Source organism: Thermobia domestica, chromosome 3, assembly GCF_964235325.1.
Source record: "Thermobia domestica chromosome 3, izTheDome1.hap1.1, whole genome shotgun sequence".
In the NCBI taxonomy this organism is placed as follows: domain Eukaryota; kingdom Metazoa; phylum Arthropoda; class Insecta; order Zygentoma; family Lepismatidae; genus Thermobia; species Thermobia domestica.
The window spans coordinates 243868705-243887838 of record NC_137456.1 but is presented as its reverse complement, the minus strand read 5'-3'; the positions used below and the strand labels follow the sequence as shown (position 1 = coordinate 243887838).

The window sequence follows — 19134 nt, the reverse complement described above, 5'->3', positions numbered from 1 at the left end:
ATGACCTAACTTAATCAGAAAAATAAATTCCTACAAAGCTTCAATTTTTATAGCCTATTATTTTTCTGATGATGCCCATAAAACGGGAACATATGGTTCAATCTTTTGCAAATAATTAAACATATCAAAAGCTTACATGTTAGTTTTCATAGATATAACTCTCATCCTGAACTAACAAATGTTGATGGTTACATTATGGCTTAACAAGGAGAAATGTAATTACTTTAATTAAATTTTCCAATAGGATTTTGAATATTCGTTGAGAACCTGTTAAGGGTTTCATTATGGTTTCAGAACAAGAAAAATTAAATTAAATTAAATGAGATCTTTCAGTTCAACTGCCCACGATTATGATCTTTAGGCTAAGGGAGACGATGATTAAGGCAAGTGAATGATGATGGAAGACTTCGTGGAAAGTGAAAGTAGGAGGAAACCGCAGAAAACCCACAGACACGATGTCCACGTATGTTGTCCACCAATCAAGAAAAAGAATTCTAATAACGTTTGTTATGTGTTCCAATGGCATTTTGGTTATAAAACGTGTTAAGAACGTTACTCATAGGCATGTTAAAATTGCTGATCGTATACATGTATTGCAAAAAAAAAAAAAAAAAAAAAGTATTTGATTTTGTACTATTACCATAGTCTGATCACTATTACCTACCTTGCACTGTAACTTGAACTGTTTCCCAAACCCTCAGCTACGTAAACAGCGTTACACTACTACAAGAATAATTCTTTATACAAAATAGCACCTTCATCCATCGAGACTAATTTACTCAATACTGGAACATAAAATTTGAAAAATACATAGGGTAAACTTTACAATGTCCACTCCGGTTTATATCCCTACGCAGACATGAGAAATTAATTTAAACAAAAGACTGCAAAATTCCCTAATCGTTAGCTAAACCGATCCTACTTATCCCTACCGTATTGTACTTGGTATCCTATCCTTCTTTATTATACCCATTTAAGTCAGTCCTACACTTATCGATGTGCAACTAGAGCGTGCATTCTAATGTTTACCCAATGCGTACTTGTAATACTATGGTGAATGAACTTTGGGATGTCATTTAATATCTCCCCCAACTCGTTTCATGGTTCCAGAACCGAGCACCTTGTTCCTGTCTAAATTGTGATAAAGGTAGAAGTACAAGGGCCCTGGGGGCTTCTTAACTCCCTTCGCTAACTGTCCCTAGCTCAGCTATATTTTGTAAAGTAACACACTGTAAATCTTACATTGCAAAATTTGGGGAGATACTAAATATCAGCCGAACTTTGCGTCATATCTTATCCTTAAAACCATACACTACGTAAAATATCGTGTGCTCGAAAACCGTAAACTTGAATACACATTCTGTGCAATTACCAGATCCGGGAAGATCATACGTGATAAATAACTGTACATATATCAAACTTCACTATTGTTTTGGTCAGTCTGATATTTATATTAACACCTTCGTACTCGAATTTGCTCATATATTAAACGGATAAGGAAAGCAATGCTACTACTTGCTGTGTTGATTACTGAAAGGCATATTTTAGATGCACACAGGAGTTCTGATGGTACAGAAAACGTCAAGTTTGGATGCTTTCTAACATTCTGCACTTCATAAACAAGATTCACAACAAGCATAGAAAGAAAGAAATTAAGACCTTCCTGTTTTGATTTGTACTATATATATCATAGAACACACAATTTTGGCACAAATTCTTAGGTATGATATTCATATTTTGAAGTAGCTACATTAATACTAACTACGCAAGCTACCGTATAGCTACCTAAACCTAGTAGTGTCCATCTTTACGATCCTTCCAGCGAAGCACTCCACAACTCAACGAAGGAGGATGCACTGTATTAAATCACATATTACTACGTTCAAAACACTCAAAACCGATCTACCGCAAAAAGTTCGCGAAAAAATCATAATAATAACTCTTTTCCGCGAAACATTGATCGTTTAGGAATCTCACGAAATCATCACATCTTACACGGGTTCACTGCATCCCGGTCACCCTATTTTACCTACGCACTTCACAGAACACTTGAACACACGAAATTATTACCTATATTATCCTATGTTGTTGCGCAATTTTTTAACCATACGAAAGGAAATGTTCAGGTTAGACGACGTTAAAAGTATTATTTTAGTAATATTGACAGCCAAGCCTTCCTCTTCTCCAACCCAAACGTCGCCATCTTTCTTCACGAATCGCAAACTCGAAGTCCCCGGATGAAAACGTAACTTCCTTTGGCAAGTTACAGAGAAGAAGCCAACATGGGTCGTATGCATGCACCTGGGTAATTATTACTTATTATATGTATTATTGTAATTACTTGTATTATAATTGATTTGTTATTATTTGTTTGTTCTTTTCTGTGCATATATCTAGCGTATATATAAAGTATTTGCATACTAATTAGAATAAATAAAGTATTTAATGTGTTTAGTCCTAGCATGCGGACAGAAAACGTGGATGAACCAATAGCAATTCATGTATGACTGCGCACAACGTGATCAAATGTTGATATAAATTGATATTTTCTTTCAATGTTTACAAAATACTATAATTTTATAAAATATAGAAGAAAATCATGTAGATAAGGTGTATTAAGACAACTCCAAACCGGTACTCGTTGCTTTCTTCCACGGCGCTTAAAAAGAAAACTCACGTTAGACCTACTATATTGTAAAGTGGCACATAGGGTTCTAAGGTTACTTCATTAAACAGACGAAAAAAGTTTATTTTTCTGCAGGGTAAAATTTCATGAGTAATACAACTTAATGGGAAGGGGGACCTGTGTTCTAGAATCTTGCTAAATATCTTCACTAAAAACTTACATTGTTGTCAAAATTAATCTGTTGTTTTACTGCTCAAGCTTTTTCAGTGACTAAGATTTAACTCATTGGGGTATTTCTTAAGTTTCGATGAGCCAACAGTAACAGTTACTAAGTTTTCACTACATTTTTTACTCAGTTCCGACAAGGAAGAACCTGGGCAGGAGCATAGTATAGACATACAAGTAATATGAATCGACAGATTTTTAATGCGGTTGAGATTCGCAAACCTGCCTACAACATTGTATTACAATATAAGAGAATTTTCTCTCTTGATAGCTTGCTAATGCTTTTTATCTCATCTGCGTACCAGTTGATATGACCTCGGTTTTGAAAACAGACGTTATGAACCTAATGTAGCATAGCCTTAGGTTTCAATTAGCTGTTTCAGGGGTTAAAGTTCCAAAGTTGGACGTCCGTTTCCAGCAAAATTTACAGGGAAGATATGGATAATTTGAGTAATATGCTCACGTATTTGAGCAGAAACTTGATGAACTTCGTAGCAATGGTTGGTCGATTTCATATTTGCGCCCCATTCAGCACCGAAGCTATATGAATCGTAAATTTATAGCGTAACGTGGAATTCGTAGCTTATAAACTCCACCGGCGAACAAACTCAGATCTCTCGTTTCAGAAGTGTGCAATGACCATTTAGCTATTGGAGTTCCTTGTAGCGACGGTGGGCATGCACATAATCGAAGTTACGGTTTGTTTACACATGAGATTTCTCGTACAACTACAGATATGTGTTATGATCAGGTAAAAAAATACCCGTACCTTTAAATTCTCTTCTGTATTTTCTTCAGGTAAGAGTTGATTTGGCGAGAATATTCATAACCATATCAGAAACGAGCCTTGCGGTTCTTCTAACCCCCTTCGCTCGCCCAGCTACTTTTTGTGAAGTAACATTGGATATCTTACATTTGTTACATTGGGGAGGAACTACGAGGCAATATGCACTTATGCCTTTCTTCACTTTTACGAAGCGTAGACGTAGTAGCTATACGTAATGCTTTGTACTGGGGCGTCGAGCGTAATTCTTTTATCATTGCAGCTTGCTTATATCGATATTGTGAGGTGTATATTTAGTGTGTTCAATAATCTTACTTACGTGAAAATTACACTACATCGATCATGTAAAATTATTCGGAATAGCCATTCCATTTCAAGACAATTTTCAAACCAATTCTACATTGCCTTCTCAGATTTGTATGCAATTTGATACAGGTCTTGCTAACACGTAAATGAGAAACCCTGATATCTTAAGTTGATACGTAAACTGGTTTCGAAAGTACAGATCCCCAAAGTTCTCGAAATTTGCCAAAAATTCCGTGAGATTTGTTCGATTAGCATTTGCGGCTAACCTGAAAGACCTAGGCCTAGGACTTCGTTATTTTAAAGTTTACGAAAAGAACTTTCCAGAAACCTAAGGTTCACTATAGATTTTTTTTTCTTACAAATGTTTCCGAAACGAATCGGAATTTCGAATTTTTCTCAGAAAGCCATATGAAAGTTAAAAAAAAAAAAACTATTATGAATATGTACCTAATGTTTTATAGTGAGATTAGCATTGGATCATTTGTTACAAGGGTTTTCACTTCCGAACGCGACAGGGTTTCAAAAAACCGGTTCAAAAATAAAGCCCACCCCATCTGGGCCCATGTTGTTTTTCCTCGAGATATTTCAATGTATTTGGGGTAAAAGTGTTAAAAGTGTTATGATTTATATTTCAACATTATCGTTGTCACAACTTGCAACAATTTTCTTTTCACTGCTGTTTTGAAAAAACGGCCGCCATTTTGAAATTGTGCGTCTGATCGCTGCTAAAATATATGGTGCTAATTTAGTGTGTTTCGTGCTTCTACTCTGAAAATTTCAATATAAAAGACCGAAAATTGCGCTTTGTAGCGTAGATACCCGCTATTTTGAAAAAAAAATGGCCGCCATTTTGAAATTTTACGTTGGTATGCCGCCAAAATCAATACAGGAAACTTGGTGTGTCTCGTGCCCTGGAACGCGAAAAATAGCTTTAATTTAGGTTCTTATTGTACAATGGTGGAAATAATAATTTTGTGACAGGATCATGCGTAAAAGTATTACTGGGTTAGTGAGCAAGCCACCGTTAATCCCTTTATAGTTAGTGACGACGCCAAGGGTGCGAGCATCTGGGTTTGAAAAAACCCACTCACCTGGGCCCATGTGGGTTTTTTCGGGTTTAATTGGGTTTTTCCGAAATATTTCAATGTCTTTAAGGTAAAAAAGTTAAAATATGATTTACATTTCAAGATTGTCATTGTCACAACTTGCAACAATTTTCTATTCACAACTTGCAACAATTTCATAAAATGGCCGCCTTTTTGAAATTTTATATTGGATATCCGAAAAAATTCTATACAGGAAATTTAGAACGTCTTATGCTTCTACCCTTAAAATTTCAACTTACAAAGTCCGAAAATTGCACCTTGTAGCATGGATACCCGCCATTTTGAAATTTTATGCCCCCAAAATACATAGTTAATTTAGTCTCTCGTATTTCTGCTCTGAAAATTTCAACTGAAAAGATCGAAAACTGCCCTTTGTAGCGTGGGTATCCGCTATTTTGAAAAAGAAAAGAAGAGAAAAAAGGCCGTCATTTTGTAATTTTACGTCGGTATGTCGCCAAAATCTATACAGAATATTTAGTGTGTCTTCAGCTTGATCCTGGAAATTTAAAAGACCGAAAGTTGAATACTGTGTGGTACAGGCAGACAAACTAACAAATGTATATCGAGTCATCACAGGAGCCTCAGTGACGTTCCCAAATATGAATACCGAAGAGCTATATTAATTTAAAACAAAAGACATAATTCATCAAAGTGTCTTACATGAAATAAATATTTTTCAACGTAAAATAAATGCTTTTATTGTTGAAGTTAACTTTCGGTGCTTTGTGCATTCAATTACGGGAATTTCCCGAGCGCTTGTTGCAAGACGGCTGTTTTCTGAAAATTAATGTAAAACAATTAACAAAGTAATTCATATTTTAATACATATAATTCATATTTTATAAAGTAAGTGTTTCAAAATGTCATAAATGAAATTAAGTATATTCCAGCGTAAAATAAATAACGGTAGTTTTATTGTTGAAGTATTCAGTTCCGATGCTTTGTGGGTTTAATTATGGGAATTTCCCGAACACTTCTTTCACAGCGGGTTTTCTCGGAAAATGCAGCTTGCATTACGGTACCTCAAAACTTCCATTAATGCTGAAGTTTGAATTCAGCACTTAAAATAGTAAGCATTACGTAGTCTTGGGAGCTCCGAGCATTAAGCTTCTTAATTTTGACAAGAATCTTTACGCTATTGTTGGTGTTGATTCTGCAGAATGCTTATTTGAAGGGTAGCAACAAATGCCTGAACTAAACTGTTGTTGTTGGAAAACCAAATTTTACTGAATACTTTTGTTACCGTCAAAGGTAAGAAATAATACTAATAGTTTTACTAATGTATTTACATATTTACTGTTAGCACCGGTACCTATGACCGACCTCAAACCCGTCAACGTATGAGGGATAACGTCCCTCGGCGGCGCCGAGTCAGGAAGCACACTATTCACGGAAAGTATTTCTAAAATATAAAATTGCTTATTTTACTTCAAATAGGCTATAAGTATAATCCACACATTAATTTGTTTTATAATTATCTCAAGGTAAGGTGAGTTTTTTATTCATTCATTCAATGCATTCAGAACTTTATAAAGGTCTTATGTTGAATGTTGTTGTCTACCTTAACGTGAAAGCATATAATTGACCCAAAGAAAATTCAAAATCTGATAAAAATAACTCAATGTGATCACCTTAGTTATACCAATAATATACTTAAAAAAAAGGTCAAAAACCCAGGTGGGTCCAGCTCTGACGATCACCCCCTAGTAACTACGTCTGCCCTCCCATACATGTTAATATATAGTAGTGTAGTACAAGTTATATAAAATTATGCTTTTCTGTGTACGAAAGAATAGGTGCCCCCAATATTTTGTTTGCCAGTCCCCATTCCTCCCCCAGGATATAAAAGCTGGCGCCGTTACTGTTTCTGGTGTACTATATAGCGGAAACAAAAATAGAGCATGTTGGTTGTGTTGTAATTTTGGGGTGTAACTCTAAGACTTTGTATTGCTTCCAGCAGAAACATAATCGTGTTCAATTGAGAAACCAGTTTAGACCTAAAAGGATATAGTACTGTTCTGATGGATCTAGTGCTCAGTGTAAGAACAAGAACTTTTAAAACTGATGTTTATATAAAGCTGATTTTGGAATGGAGTCTGAATGGCATTTCGCTATAACAGCTCATAGAAATGGGCCTTGTAATAGTCGGTCCAACTAAGCCTGCTGCATCCATATAATAATAGAATTCTTCATTCCAACAGCTTTGAGACTGGGCAGCGGGAAACTTGACTGTGGCTTGCGTTTTACATTTGTCAGTCAAGAAGAGTTCAACGCGTCAGTAACGTTCATACAGGATCGCTTCAACAAAACACAAGACAATAAAGTCATTTGATCGGGATCGAACCTGGGACCCATGCAGCATAGGTGAGCGATCTCCCGCGATCACATACCTGAGCTTGCTTACAGTGATCACTAAAAGGAAGTCATAAAAAAAAAGTAAACCGAAGTATCGTTTACGAAAGTTAATATTGCTGACTGTTTCGAAATGGTAATTTCGTCGGAAGTTCGCAATTCTTCTATTCGTAAGAATATTTAAGCTGAGGTTTTGTCTTTTACTTAATATGCATCCAATAGTATCTTGAAGCGAATTAATGCATATATAAAATTTATAAAAATTTAGAAATGTGTCCAGCTTCTGAAATTTCAGTAGGCTACAGTTTCAACAAGTCCTACTGTCTTCCTCAGTGTCTGTGGAATTCGTATTGTAACGTACATTCTATAACATAATGCCATCTTATACCATTTACTTGTACCACTTAGATGAAAAGATTCACTAGTTCAATGATTTTAATTTATTGTTCCTAACTTATGTATATAATTGGTGTTTTCGCGAGTAATTTAAAATAAAATTTATGCAATACCTTAAAATGTTCATAGCGTTAAGCAACAACGCACTTACACTTTAAGGTGTAGTATTTTTGAAAAAAGTTACTTTTAACATCCGAATGTGTCAGTGAAAATCAATTTTATGTAAACAATTCCGTAAGTTTCATGAGACAGGAGTAAAATAAGGAAAGGAAGCAGATTTTGAGAATACAGAGAAGGCATTACATAGAGTAGTTTAGTGGTTGTGTTTTTGTTTGAGAAGATCGATTAAATTTAATAACGTACAGTCTTGTTTAGAAAAACCTGGCCACCGACCTTTCTCTGAAAAGCTATGTACTCTTATCTACAGTTGAAACTGAATCAAATAAATGTTAATTTTCTTGGGCTATGAGATCTTTATTTTGAATCAAAGCAAGATATGTGGCCAGATTTTTTTAAACAAGAGTGTATATTTATTTGTGATAATTGAAAAATAAACATATTGCGTTCTTTGCATAATAATGTTCTTCGTTTTCAGTAAGGGTATATCCCAGTCTGCTCTCCCATACCGGCGAAGTGTTCCAACATGGCTTAAGCTTTCATCGGAGGATGTCAAGGAACAAATATTCAAGCTAGCAAAGAAGGGCTTAACGCCGTCACAGATTGGTAAGGTTTCCTTTTTCTCTCCAGCTGTACCATTTTTTGTGAACAAATTAGAACGTAGTTAATTACCAGTCTTCAGTATAAAAGGTAAAATAGTAAGAAATAATGGCTTAAATACCACTAAGTGCCTAGGCCTGCAAGGACTTTCTGAAATATTTAAATTAAGGGTGAAATTAGTATGTTACTATACCCACTGAGGGACATCCAGTAAATAAACTCCGATAGCTGATTAATATATTGAGTATCTACATCATTTTTTTTTTTTTTTTCATTGATTTATATGAGACAGTCTTCTCTTTTTGAAGTGAGGAGTTTCCTCATGGCTAAGCGGTTAGCGTTCGCGCCTTTGGCGTGGCAGACTCGGGTTCGATTCCTGGCGGGAACTCACGTGATTTAGATCCCACGTTAAACTGTACTTGTACGTTTTATATAGCCTTGTTGCTAAACGGGACGCTAAATCCAAACCCAAAACTTTTTAAAATAAACTATGATTTTAATATTTTCTTCTTCAGGTCTGTTTAGTAAATGTCCCTTGCATTTTCAAAATGTTATTAATGAACAATGACGACAAATTGTAAGAGATGATTCCTCATGGCTAAGTTCATGTGAACATGTGGGTCAAGCGTGTGTATTTGGCCTTTCAAAAGCGTGAAAAATTACATTACAGTATACCTCATTCCGAGCGCGATAAACCATTGCCGTCAAGGCTTACTTTTTGCGTACTTTGAAGCCACCTCACCATATAATATAAATCCAAACATATCTGTGAATTCTATCGGGAACATGTCTGGAAATTGTGTTCTGTGGGTAATCCCGTACGTTATTGCTGAAACATGCATTTTTGAATGGCTTTTAGATAGCCCTAGCTTTGAGCTGCTCAAAAAAAAAAAGGGGGGGAGATAAGCTGAAATATCACCCAAGACTTTAAGATAGTGTATGGATAAGCTTGTGTTTGACTCATATATATCATACAAGAAGGTATGCTTTAGGATAAACTAGAAAAATGGGGCACGGAAAACCATGTTCACGTGGCTCATGAAACAAGACGGTTATGTGTGTACTACCATGAGCAAAATAAATGACGCGTCTCTTTATTTTGAAGTTTTTTGAAAATATCTCCGTTTTCTTTATATGTTCGAAATCTCGGAAGGTTTCCCCAGCAGGACAGGTTAATAACAAACCCGTTTTTAATATTTGTGTTAGATATTAGCTTAAAATAAAGAAATTAGAAGCAAAAAACATTAAATCGACAGAAATCTCGAGAATTACCAACTCTGCTAAAGTGGGAAATTTTCAAGAACGCGAGGGAATTCTGCAGTTCAACACGATGCAGCGACATCTATGTCAGTGAGAGAAGCGTGGATTAGATCTACAAACGAAAATTTTAACGAAATATTTCTAGTATGTCTTATTATATGCATTATCAGCGAACTCCAAATATATGAATCTATGCTAAGTATTAACGTATAGATAGTGCAAATAGTGGAAATTACCTATGGAAAAAGACGAATTGTTAGCCCAATCGTAATGAAAAATCGTCTTTACTGTAGAACAGGTTCAGCTTACGTAAGAAAGTAAATAGCTCAGTTAGATAAAGCAACGATTTTGTATACCGAAGGTAGACGGTTCGAATCCCGTGAAGGGTTGTTGTCATTTTTATCACTAAGGTTGTTTTATTTATTTTTTATTTGGGAAAGAATCAAATTGTAACATATGTGTAAAACTCATGACGATACCAAAAAAAAAAGAGAGAAAATATCGTCGCATTTGCATTAGTGTCTCTAATTTTTGTTTGCAAACAGATTCGTAATTATTTCCCCTGTGCTCACTGATGCATAACGAATGTTTCCCAGTAAATGTTAATTCTAATTTGGGGAATTTTATAGTATCACAATTTCTCACTACATAGTCTTCTATCTACGTGTTTGGATATTTTGATAACAGATTTCCCTATTAAATGTTTAATTTTCTCTATAAATATTTGTCTTAAATTGAAATTGTTTTGAATTTACTACATAAGCAAAGTTGCCGGAAGGAGGAGAGCTCAAGTAATAGATATTCTACGTAAAAGCAACCTATTGTAGAATGATGATGCTTCTTACCTTCAGCACATAATCTTAACGTTAGAGAGTCAGAGAGAGAAAAATCCTGTTTTTCCTCCCCTATGACTACTCATCTTAAAGCTCTACCTATAATGATTCGTGTCACATAATTTCGGATCTCCAAAGACATTCATATTTATTATTATTATTTTATTATTATTATTATTATTATTATTATTATTCCTAAATATGCCACCATTACATAATGTTGTAACTTTAAAGTGCTTTCTTTAGTAATAATTTGAGCAACCACGTCACAAAATTTAAAATGTATGAGGGGGCACGACGTTTTATTTCCCCTCCTCTCTTTTCAGCACCCTCCAACACAAGGTATATAATTTCTGAGAAGCAGGGCAGACAAAATGAATAAGAAATATATTTAGAGCATCCTTTCCTCCTTCGTGAATGTAATATCACGTAGCATTTTTTATTCTACTGAAGACGACCCTAGGCCGTTATGGTTAGGTAACAAAAGAAATACCTAATATATTTATAGCGCCCCTTAACTGTAATATTACCTCTTCTTTATTTGTTCGAGGCTTCCCTACACAACCAAGGGTGACAAAAAGAATAGGAAAAGTGTCTAAAGATTACAAAAGACTTTATATTTTGTCAGAAACAAGGCAGTATATACACAACATTGCTTTCATTAACAAGTGTTTCACCCTTGAGTCGCTTATAAAATTAGGCAGAATAACTTTTGCCGATAATTGTTCTAGAGGGATTTGTCCAGGATGGTTTGGTGTCGAGCTAATAACGATGACTATGCTTATTTACATCACTGTTAAAGAAATAGCAAACTTTCTGAAAGGAACTTACTTAGGAAACAAATATTCCTTCTACTTCGCCAGAGCCCACTCTGAAAAATTGCATCTGGCGTTCTGAGTGAAAGTTCTATGGGACTATTAGAAAAATATATTCCCGTTTCCACGCTGATGGTAGAATTTCTTAAACCGTTATTGAATTACGTTCGAAGGGTAGGCGTAAATAGCGCCCCCGCAACAATGTGGCGTGGGGACCGCACAAGCTGCAAGGCCAAAAAGTATACAGAAAGTACGCAGGGGCGGAGCAGGCCAAATTTTCACACGGGCAAAGTGACTTTTTGGCGCCCTTCCCCTAGTAGTAGCCTATATTTTACATTTTATCATAGTGTTTTTAATAGTTTAAACCAGGAGCGTCATTTCAGATTTTGCTTTGGGGGGGAGGGGGGCGAGACCTCTTGATATAAGTAAAATTTCGCGTTTTTCACTGATTTACTACTATTCTAATGATAAAATCTATATACATCTCAAACTCAGGGGGGGCAAATGCCCCTCCCTGCCCTCCCTAAATGACGCCCCTGTTTTAAACCCATTTTCAAAAAGAAATCCTTACCTAGGAAAACTTCACAAAGAATATGGCCCGCTATAAACAATACCAACTCCACCCCCCCTGTTCTAGTGGCTAGCACGCCTGCCTTCTGTGGTACCGGGTCCAATTCCCGGTGGATTACTGTTGAACGATAAAAGTGGTTCGGATTCCACTATAATTAGTATCCACATCTCCCTTGCCCATTAAGGCATAACCGTGGAACGCTAAACTCAAGCAAACAAACAAACAATACTTAATTCCCGGCACTCTTTATTCTACATGCCATCTCTCAATTTTTCGATACAGCCCCCTTAGTACTATGAAACTCTCTTCTTCCATAGTGAAATGGAAAAAGATCATATAATTGCCACTACTTTACAAGAATATAAACCAAAAACGTCAGTAGAAAGCACATTATAAAATTTACTTTTTGAGGCTCGTTTTGGTGCCCCTCTTTCTCTGGCGCCCCGGGCAGTCGCCCGGCCCTTAGTCCGCCCTTGAAAGTACGGACGCATAACTAAGGACTGCGGAGGAGAGGTTAACCTTCATGTTATGCCACTGGTTTGACGTGTTTGAAATGTTCAGTAAGTGATCGGTTAGTGAAATAATTTCGACAGTTACTGATGTTTAAAGTTTAGTTAAGACAAAGCTACCTAATCAAATACATTTGATATCGGGATGTCACAATTTGATTTTTCCTCACATAAAAAAGATAAACACAATAGTAATAAAAACTCTTACTCGTACTGGGCTCCTAACTAACTAACAACCTAATTCTTACAGACTAGTTGCTCTGACCAACTGAGTTTCGATTTCTTACGCGAAAGAAGTCTGTTATATTAAGAGGCATGCTTTTCATTATCAAAACTGTTCGAAGTAATACGAACATGGCTTAAGAACAGAGACGGAACTGAATTACCACTCGATTGACCTTGAGGGCAAATCACCAAAGCGTATCTATAAACGTAAGTTCAGCATGCATTTCTTTGGAGGTGTGTTCAGTATTCCTATCTGCCAGTCATGCTTGTTCGTAGGAGTAATATGTTACAAACCTGACCTTTCGATACAGCACAATAGCAAAAGAATAAAAGGGAAGGAATTCTTGCCCTTGTGAACGTTGGATACCACCATGTGCAATAAAACTGTCGCGTCTCCTTGAAGTGATATTTTATCGAAAATAACTCGTTTTCCTTTATATAGTCTATCCGAAGTTTTTGAGGGTTTCAAAATGAGGAAATGTTACTGACAAACAAGGACGCATTTAGGGGTGGGTCCAGGGGGTCCGGACCCCCTCTGAAACCCCAACTTTTCTGTAAATTTAGCCTAATTTTGGGGATTATCTTTTAAAATTTTATTATAATTTATCCTAATATTGAAGTCGGACCCCTCCCGAAATAAATTAATGCATACGTGTCTCTGACAATTTTCAATATATTCGTTAAATAATAAAGTAAAATAACTAAATTAGGAGCAAAAAGCTTTAATAATAATAATAATAATAATAATAATAATAATAATTGAAGCGAGCTTAACGAGTTTCAGCCGTACGACTCAACCAACGTTTGGGGGTGCCTGTTCGTTCGTCTGCTCCTCTCATAAAAGACATTTCATTTTAATGAAACTAGTAAGTGCCTTCTTTTAGCTCTGCGGAGTAACTATTGCTTGGAATATGAATCTGCAAAACATAAGAGGTAAAATTAACCAAATGGTGCAAGTTTCCACTTATATATATAAAACAATTTTGCAATATCAACTACGTGAATCTTGTCCCATAAAGAAGCCGAAACCCCTACACCGAAGAGCCCTCCGAGATTTGATCATTGTCCACACGGACTGAAATTGTCATTTGAAGCCAAGACTTTAATATGAAGCCAATAATTTCTTTAAAATAGACGGAAAATTCGGAAGTTATAAGCATTTTCATATTTTTGCCTTTTCCCATAAGGGAGCCGTAGCCCCTATACTGAAGAGCCCCCCCCCCCCTCCCGGAGATTTGATCATTGTCCACTCGGACTGAATTTGTCATTTGGAACCAACACTTTAATACGAAGCAAAATATTTCTTTAAAATAGACGAAAAATTCGAAAGTTATAAACATGTTAATAATTTTGCCTTTTCTCATAAGGGGGCCGTATTAGCCTACACTGAAGAGCCCCACGAGATTTGATCATTGACCACTTGGACTGAAATTCTCATTTGAAACCAAAACTTTAATATGAAGCCAAAAATTAAACTTTTACATCAATTTAAACTGACTGGGTTCCGGTTCCCCCCACTATTGTTTAGTTTAGTTAAGTGGTAATTTGTGACAGCTTCACGTCATCAAAAGAATGTTTCACTTCCCCTCCCCTCCCCAGGAGTTCGTGCTGGATCCACCACTGGAATCAATAGACACTCTTCCTATTCTTTTTGTCACCCTTGATTGTGTAGGGGCTCCCTCGTACAAATAAAGCAAGCGGTAATATTACAATCAAGGGGCGCTATATATTAGGTATTTTTTTAGTTACCTACCCCTAACCGCACAGGGCCATCTTTCGTAGAATAAAAAATATAACGTGATATTCCAATCATGAAAAGGGAGAGGATGCTGTAAATATATTTCTTATTCATTTTGTCTGTCCTGCTTATCAAAAATTACTTTCTGTTGGAAGGGTACTGAAATGAGAGGGGCAAAATAAAAAGTCGTACCCCCTCCTACATGGTTGCTCAAATAAGTACTAAAGAAAGCATTTTAAACTAAGATATTTAAGATTTAAACTAGGAAACTAAGATATCCTTACATTATGTAAGGATGGCATATTCAGGATTATTATTATTTGAATGTTTTTGTAGCACCGAAATTTTGTGAGACGAACAATGATATGTAGAGGTTTAAGATGGGTGGTCATAGAGGAGGAAAAACAGGATTTTTCTCTGTCTGACTCTCTAACGTAAAGATTATGTGCTGGAGGTAAGAAGCATCATCATTCTACAATAGGTTGCTTTTACGTAGAATATCAATTACTTGAGTTCTCCTCCTTGGGTCTACTTACCTTATGTAGTAAATTCAAAACAATTTCAATTCAATACAAATACATTGTAAAACTTTTCCGTAATTAAACATCTAGGGAAAATTAAACATTTAATAGGGACATCTGTTATCAAAATATCCAAACACGTAGATAGAAGACTATCTAGTGAGAAATATTGTGAAACTTTATAAAATTCTCCAAATTAGAATTAACATTTACTGGGAAACATTCGTTATGCGCCAGCGAGCATATGGTGAGCAGTGAGCACAGGGGAAATAATTACGAAACTGTTTGCAAACAAAATTAGGGACGCTAATGCAAGTGCGACAACGGCATTTTTTCTTTTTTTGGTATCGTCATGAGTTTTACACATATGTTACAATTTGATTCTTTCCCACAAAAAAATAAATAAAATAACCGTAGTGTAGTGATAAAAATGACAACGGCATTTCCATGGGATCGAACGCGCTACCTTCAGCATACAGACTCGTTGCTTTAACTAACTGAGCTGTTTGCTTTTTACGTGAACTGAGCCTGTTCCGGTAAAGACGATATTTCATTACGATCGTCCTACCAATTCGTCCTTTTCCATAGATAATTTCCACTATTTGCTCTATCTTTATGTTAATATTTAGCATATATTCATATATTTGGAGTTTGCAGATAATGCATATAATAAGACATACTAGAAATATTCGTTAAAAGTTTAGTTTGTAGATTTAATCCACATTTCTCTCAATGACATAGATGTCGCTGCTTCGTGTTGAAATGCAGAATTCCCTCGTGTTCTTGAAAATTTCCCACTTTAGCAGAGTTGGTAATTCTCGAGATTTCTGTCGATTTAATGTTTTTTGCTTCTAATTTTTTTATTTTAAGCTAATATCTAACACAAATATTAAAAACGGGTTTGTTATTAACCTGTCCTGCTGGGGAAACCTTCCGAAATTTCGAACATATAAAGAAAACGGAGATATTTTCAAAAAACTTCAAAATAAAGAGACGCGTCATTTATTTTGCTCATGGTAGTACCTCTCGAAGTGCTCACAAACAGGCAAGGCAACAACAATGGTTGTTCTTTAATATGGCGTATGATCACCTCGAACAGCCAACACAGCCTCGCACCTGCATGGCATGGATTCATTCAGATTATCGATGAATTCTTGGGGGATGATGCCACTCATCCAGAAGAGCAACTTCCAGCTCTGGAATGATTGTTGGAGGTACTGGCCTAGCGCAATTCGTCTGCCAAGCATATCCCAGACATGCTCAATTGGATTTAGATCCGGAGACAATGATGGCTACTTCGTCCGAGCGATTCCCTCAGCTTCCAGCATCTCAGCCACTAACCGAGCTCATCCATGAAAAGGAACGAATCACCAATGACACCAGCACAAGGAGGAACAAGAGGTTGCAGGATCTCATCCCTATACCTGAGAGCCGTCAAAGGTCCATTTCGGATGATGTGAGGCTCAGTACGCCCACCAATGCTGATTCCTGCCCACACCACCATGATACCGGGATCTTTGTCGCACAAACATGGGATGTGTCGTGTTCCACACTCTCTTCAGATGAAAACACGTCGATTATCAGGCTCCACATGGAATCGACATTCGTCAAAGAACAAAGCATTGCCCCATTCAGTGCGTCCCCACCCACTATGTTCCTCAGCACACACCATAAGCTTACGTGCGTAGAGACCACCTTCTCGAGGGCGATTGCGGACCGTTTAAGTGGATATTGTGCGTCCTGTTGCTGTTTGGAAGGCTCGCTGGAGCAGAGTTGCATTCTGACGCCGGTTTGGACGGGCTGTTAACAAGAGATAATGATCGTCTCTGGCAGTGGTTGCTAGTGGACGACTCGGTCCTGGTCTTCTTCGAACACTTCCAGTTGTTTGAAATTGATTCCACAATCAGGAAATCACACTTTGTGCCACTCCTATGGCATCTGCCACCTCCCGCTGTGACTAACCAGCTTACAACCTGCCGATAGCTCGCCATGCCAGCGATTTTGACAAATCACGTTGTTGGGCCATTTCACTACTTGGATTTGAGTTGATATTTGGTTTAACATCAAGTTCAGCAGCGAGGCTATATGAGACGTGGACCTACTGATTAACGTGGAATCCGAACCACAAGAGCTCCCGCCGGTAATCGAACCCGGGTCTCCCACTACGTGGATTTGTGTCGTACTAAATACTCATAATGAGAACAGAGGTATCCTGCAGCTGGAAGTGTTGGCAGCGCTACGTCACCGATCATGTGCACGGTTGTTTGAAATGGTCCGTTTGCAAGTTGTGCCGTCATGCTAGTCGATTTTAATCCGAACTGGACCAGATATAGTGTTGTCTTTTTTTTTTTTTTTTTTTTTTTTTTTTTTTTTTTTTTTTTTTTTTTTTTTTGACCAGTGTATATACTTTTCTCCATAGGCCTTTTATGTGAGGAATCAGGTTTTAACAGTTTGTGGTGTCCTTAACACCTTCTATGTAAATATAATATCACTTAAATTAGATTTATTATTATAGATATTAAAAATATATATGTACTTTTCAACCAATTAAAATCCTTGCTTATTTGGAGAAAATAAAGTATACTTCCTTATATAAATCAGTGAGCTAAAAACAAAGATCGTGGAAATAAGGACAAGATACTGATAAGTAGTTTTTATTGCTATTTTTTATAGACTGAGTAAGGTAATTTTCGATTTAGTTTCCGCCTTTGTTCGCCTAAGCACTTATCTTACCAATACACTAGTTTTGTATTCCTTCGTGTAGAAAAAAGTCGTCTGTTTAACACCTTTGACCTACGCCGTGCGGAACTTTCAATTATTCAGGAGGAATTCAAAATGCTTGAACATATGACAGTAGCTTCGTGTAAAATTGAGGCGTAGAAGATTGATTGAAATTCTCAACCTGTACGTTCACTATCATTATTGATTGATTTGGAAGCAGGGTTGGTAAAAACCATGGTTTTTATTTAAAAAAAAAAACAAATAAACCGGTTTTTTGGTTTAAACCAGGTTTTTATGGTTTAAATAATTTACTCTATATATTCATATCATATATGGACAGAAATAAGTTTGTTTCGCCTTGATGTTATTATGCGACAACCGAGTTATGCTGGAAGGGGTCACATAAGCTTAAAGCGGAATAAAAACCGCTTCTCGAGTTACATCCGAGAGAAATTGTCCTCCATTTGAACTCGGAACCAGGACTAATTGGCCACAAATGCGATACGTCTGCCGACTCACTCTCGAAGGAATCCTGATTAAAAAACCTTGTACTGATCTTTACATGCTTCTTAATATAACTGTCAAGAGTCATTTCAGAAGGACAAAAAGATAAACAGTTGCACAAGTGAAACCATTACACAGAATTACATATGAACAATTTCAAAGTAGTACGGAGTACAGAAGAACTAATTTAGTTCAAGTTAGTTAATAACGACTTTTATTGGTCCAAATTAAAGAAATACACCGACTTAATCTGCATATCAATAAGAAGAGTGAATAAAGATACGAATTATTTGAGTCCACTTTGGCTCAGACTCATTTATACATAAATAGATACCAAAGATACTTATTTCACTAAAGGCCTCTCGTGAGATCTGTATGACCCCCCCCACCACCACCACCACACACACACACACACACACAAAAGTACGGCATTTCGATGTATTTTATCAATAATAAACATTGAAACGAAACAATGTTTAGAATTTTTCTTCGACTGCAATTACATAACAATAATAACTACAAAAAATCACAAAATAAACATTTATAAACTTATAAAAAAAAAAGTTGCTTTTGTAGTATAATCTTTTTGAGTAATGAATGGGGAATTTAGGTCTGGATATAATACGAATAATATACGGGAGTGAAACGTGATAACCCACAAATGTGTGTTCATCAAGATTTTACAAACACTTACACTTTTACGAACATTTTTTGTTTTTTGGTTTAAACCAGTTGGTTTTTTTGAAAAAACCAGCTGGTTTAAACCAGCCAACCCTGTTTGGAAGTAGTGTCTCTTTTAGCACCGGAACTATATAATGCGTGCACCGACAACCTAACGTAAAATCCTAACCAAATGAGGTCCCACCGGCAATTGAACCTGAGTCTCCCGGTTCACTATCATAAACACTACTTTGGACCCACCTGT

General features: G+C 36.4%; 1 protein-coding gene across 1 annotated transcript in view; it reads left to right on the top strand.

Annotated features, from left to right (window-relative positions):
- The first annotated feature begins 2148 nt into the window (after positions 1 to 2148).
- The window catches only part of RpS13 (ribosomal protein S13), a 29958-nt gene continuing 12972 nt past the window's right edge, over positions 2149 to 19134 (top strand). The window contains exons 1-2 of the mRNA XM_081752263.1: positions 2149 to 2305; positions 8391 to 8518. Coding sequence (XP_081608389.1) covers positions 2283 to 2305; positions 8391 to 8518 — 151 coding nt within the window. The 5' untranslated portion in view covers positions 2149 to 2282. The remainder of the gene's footprint in view (positions 2306 to 8390; positions 8519 to 19134) is intronic.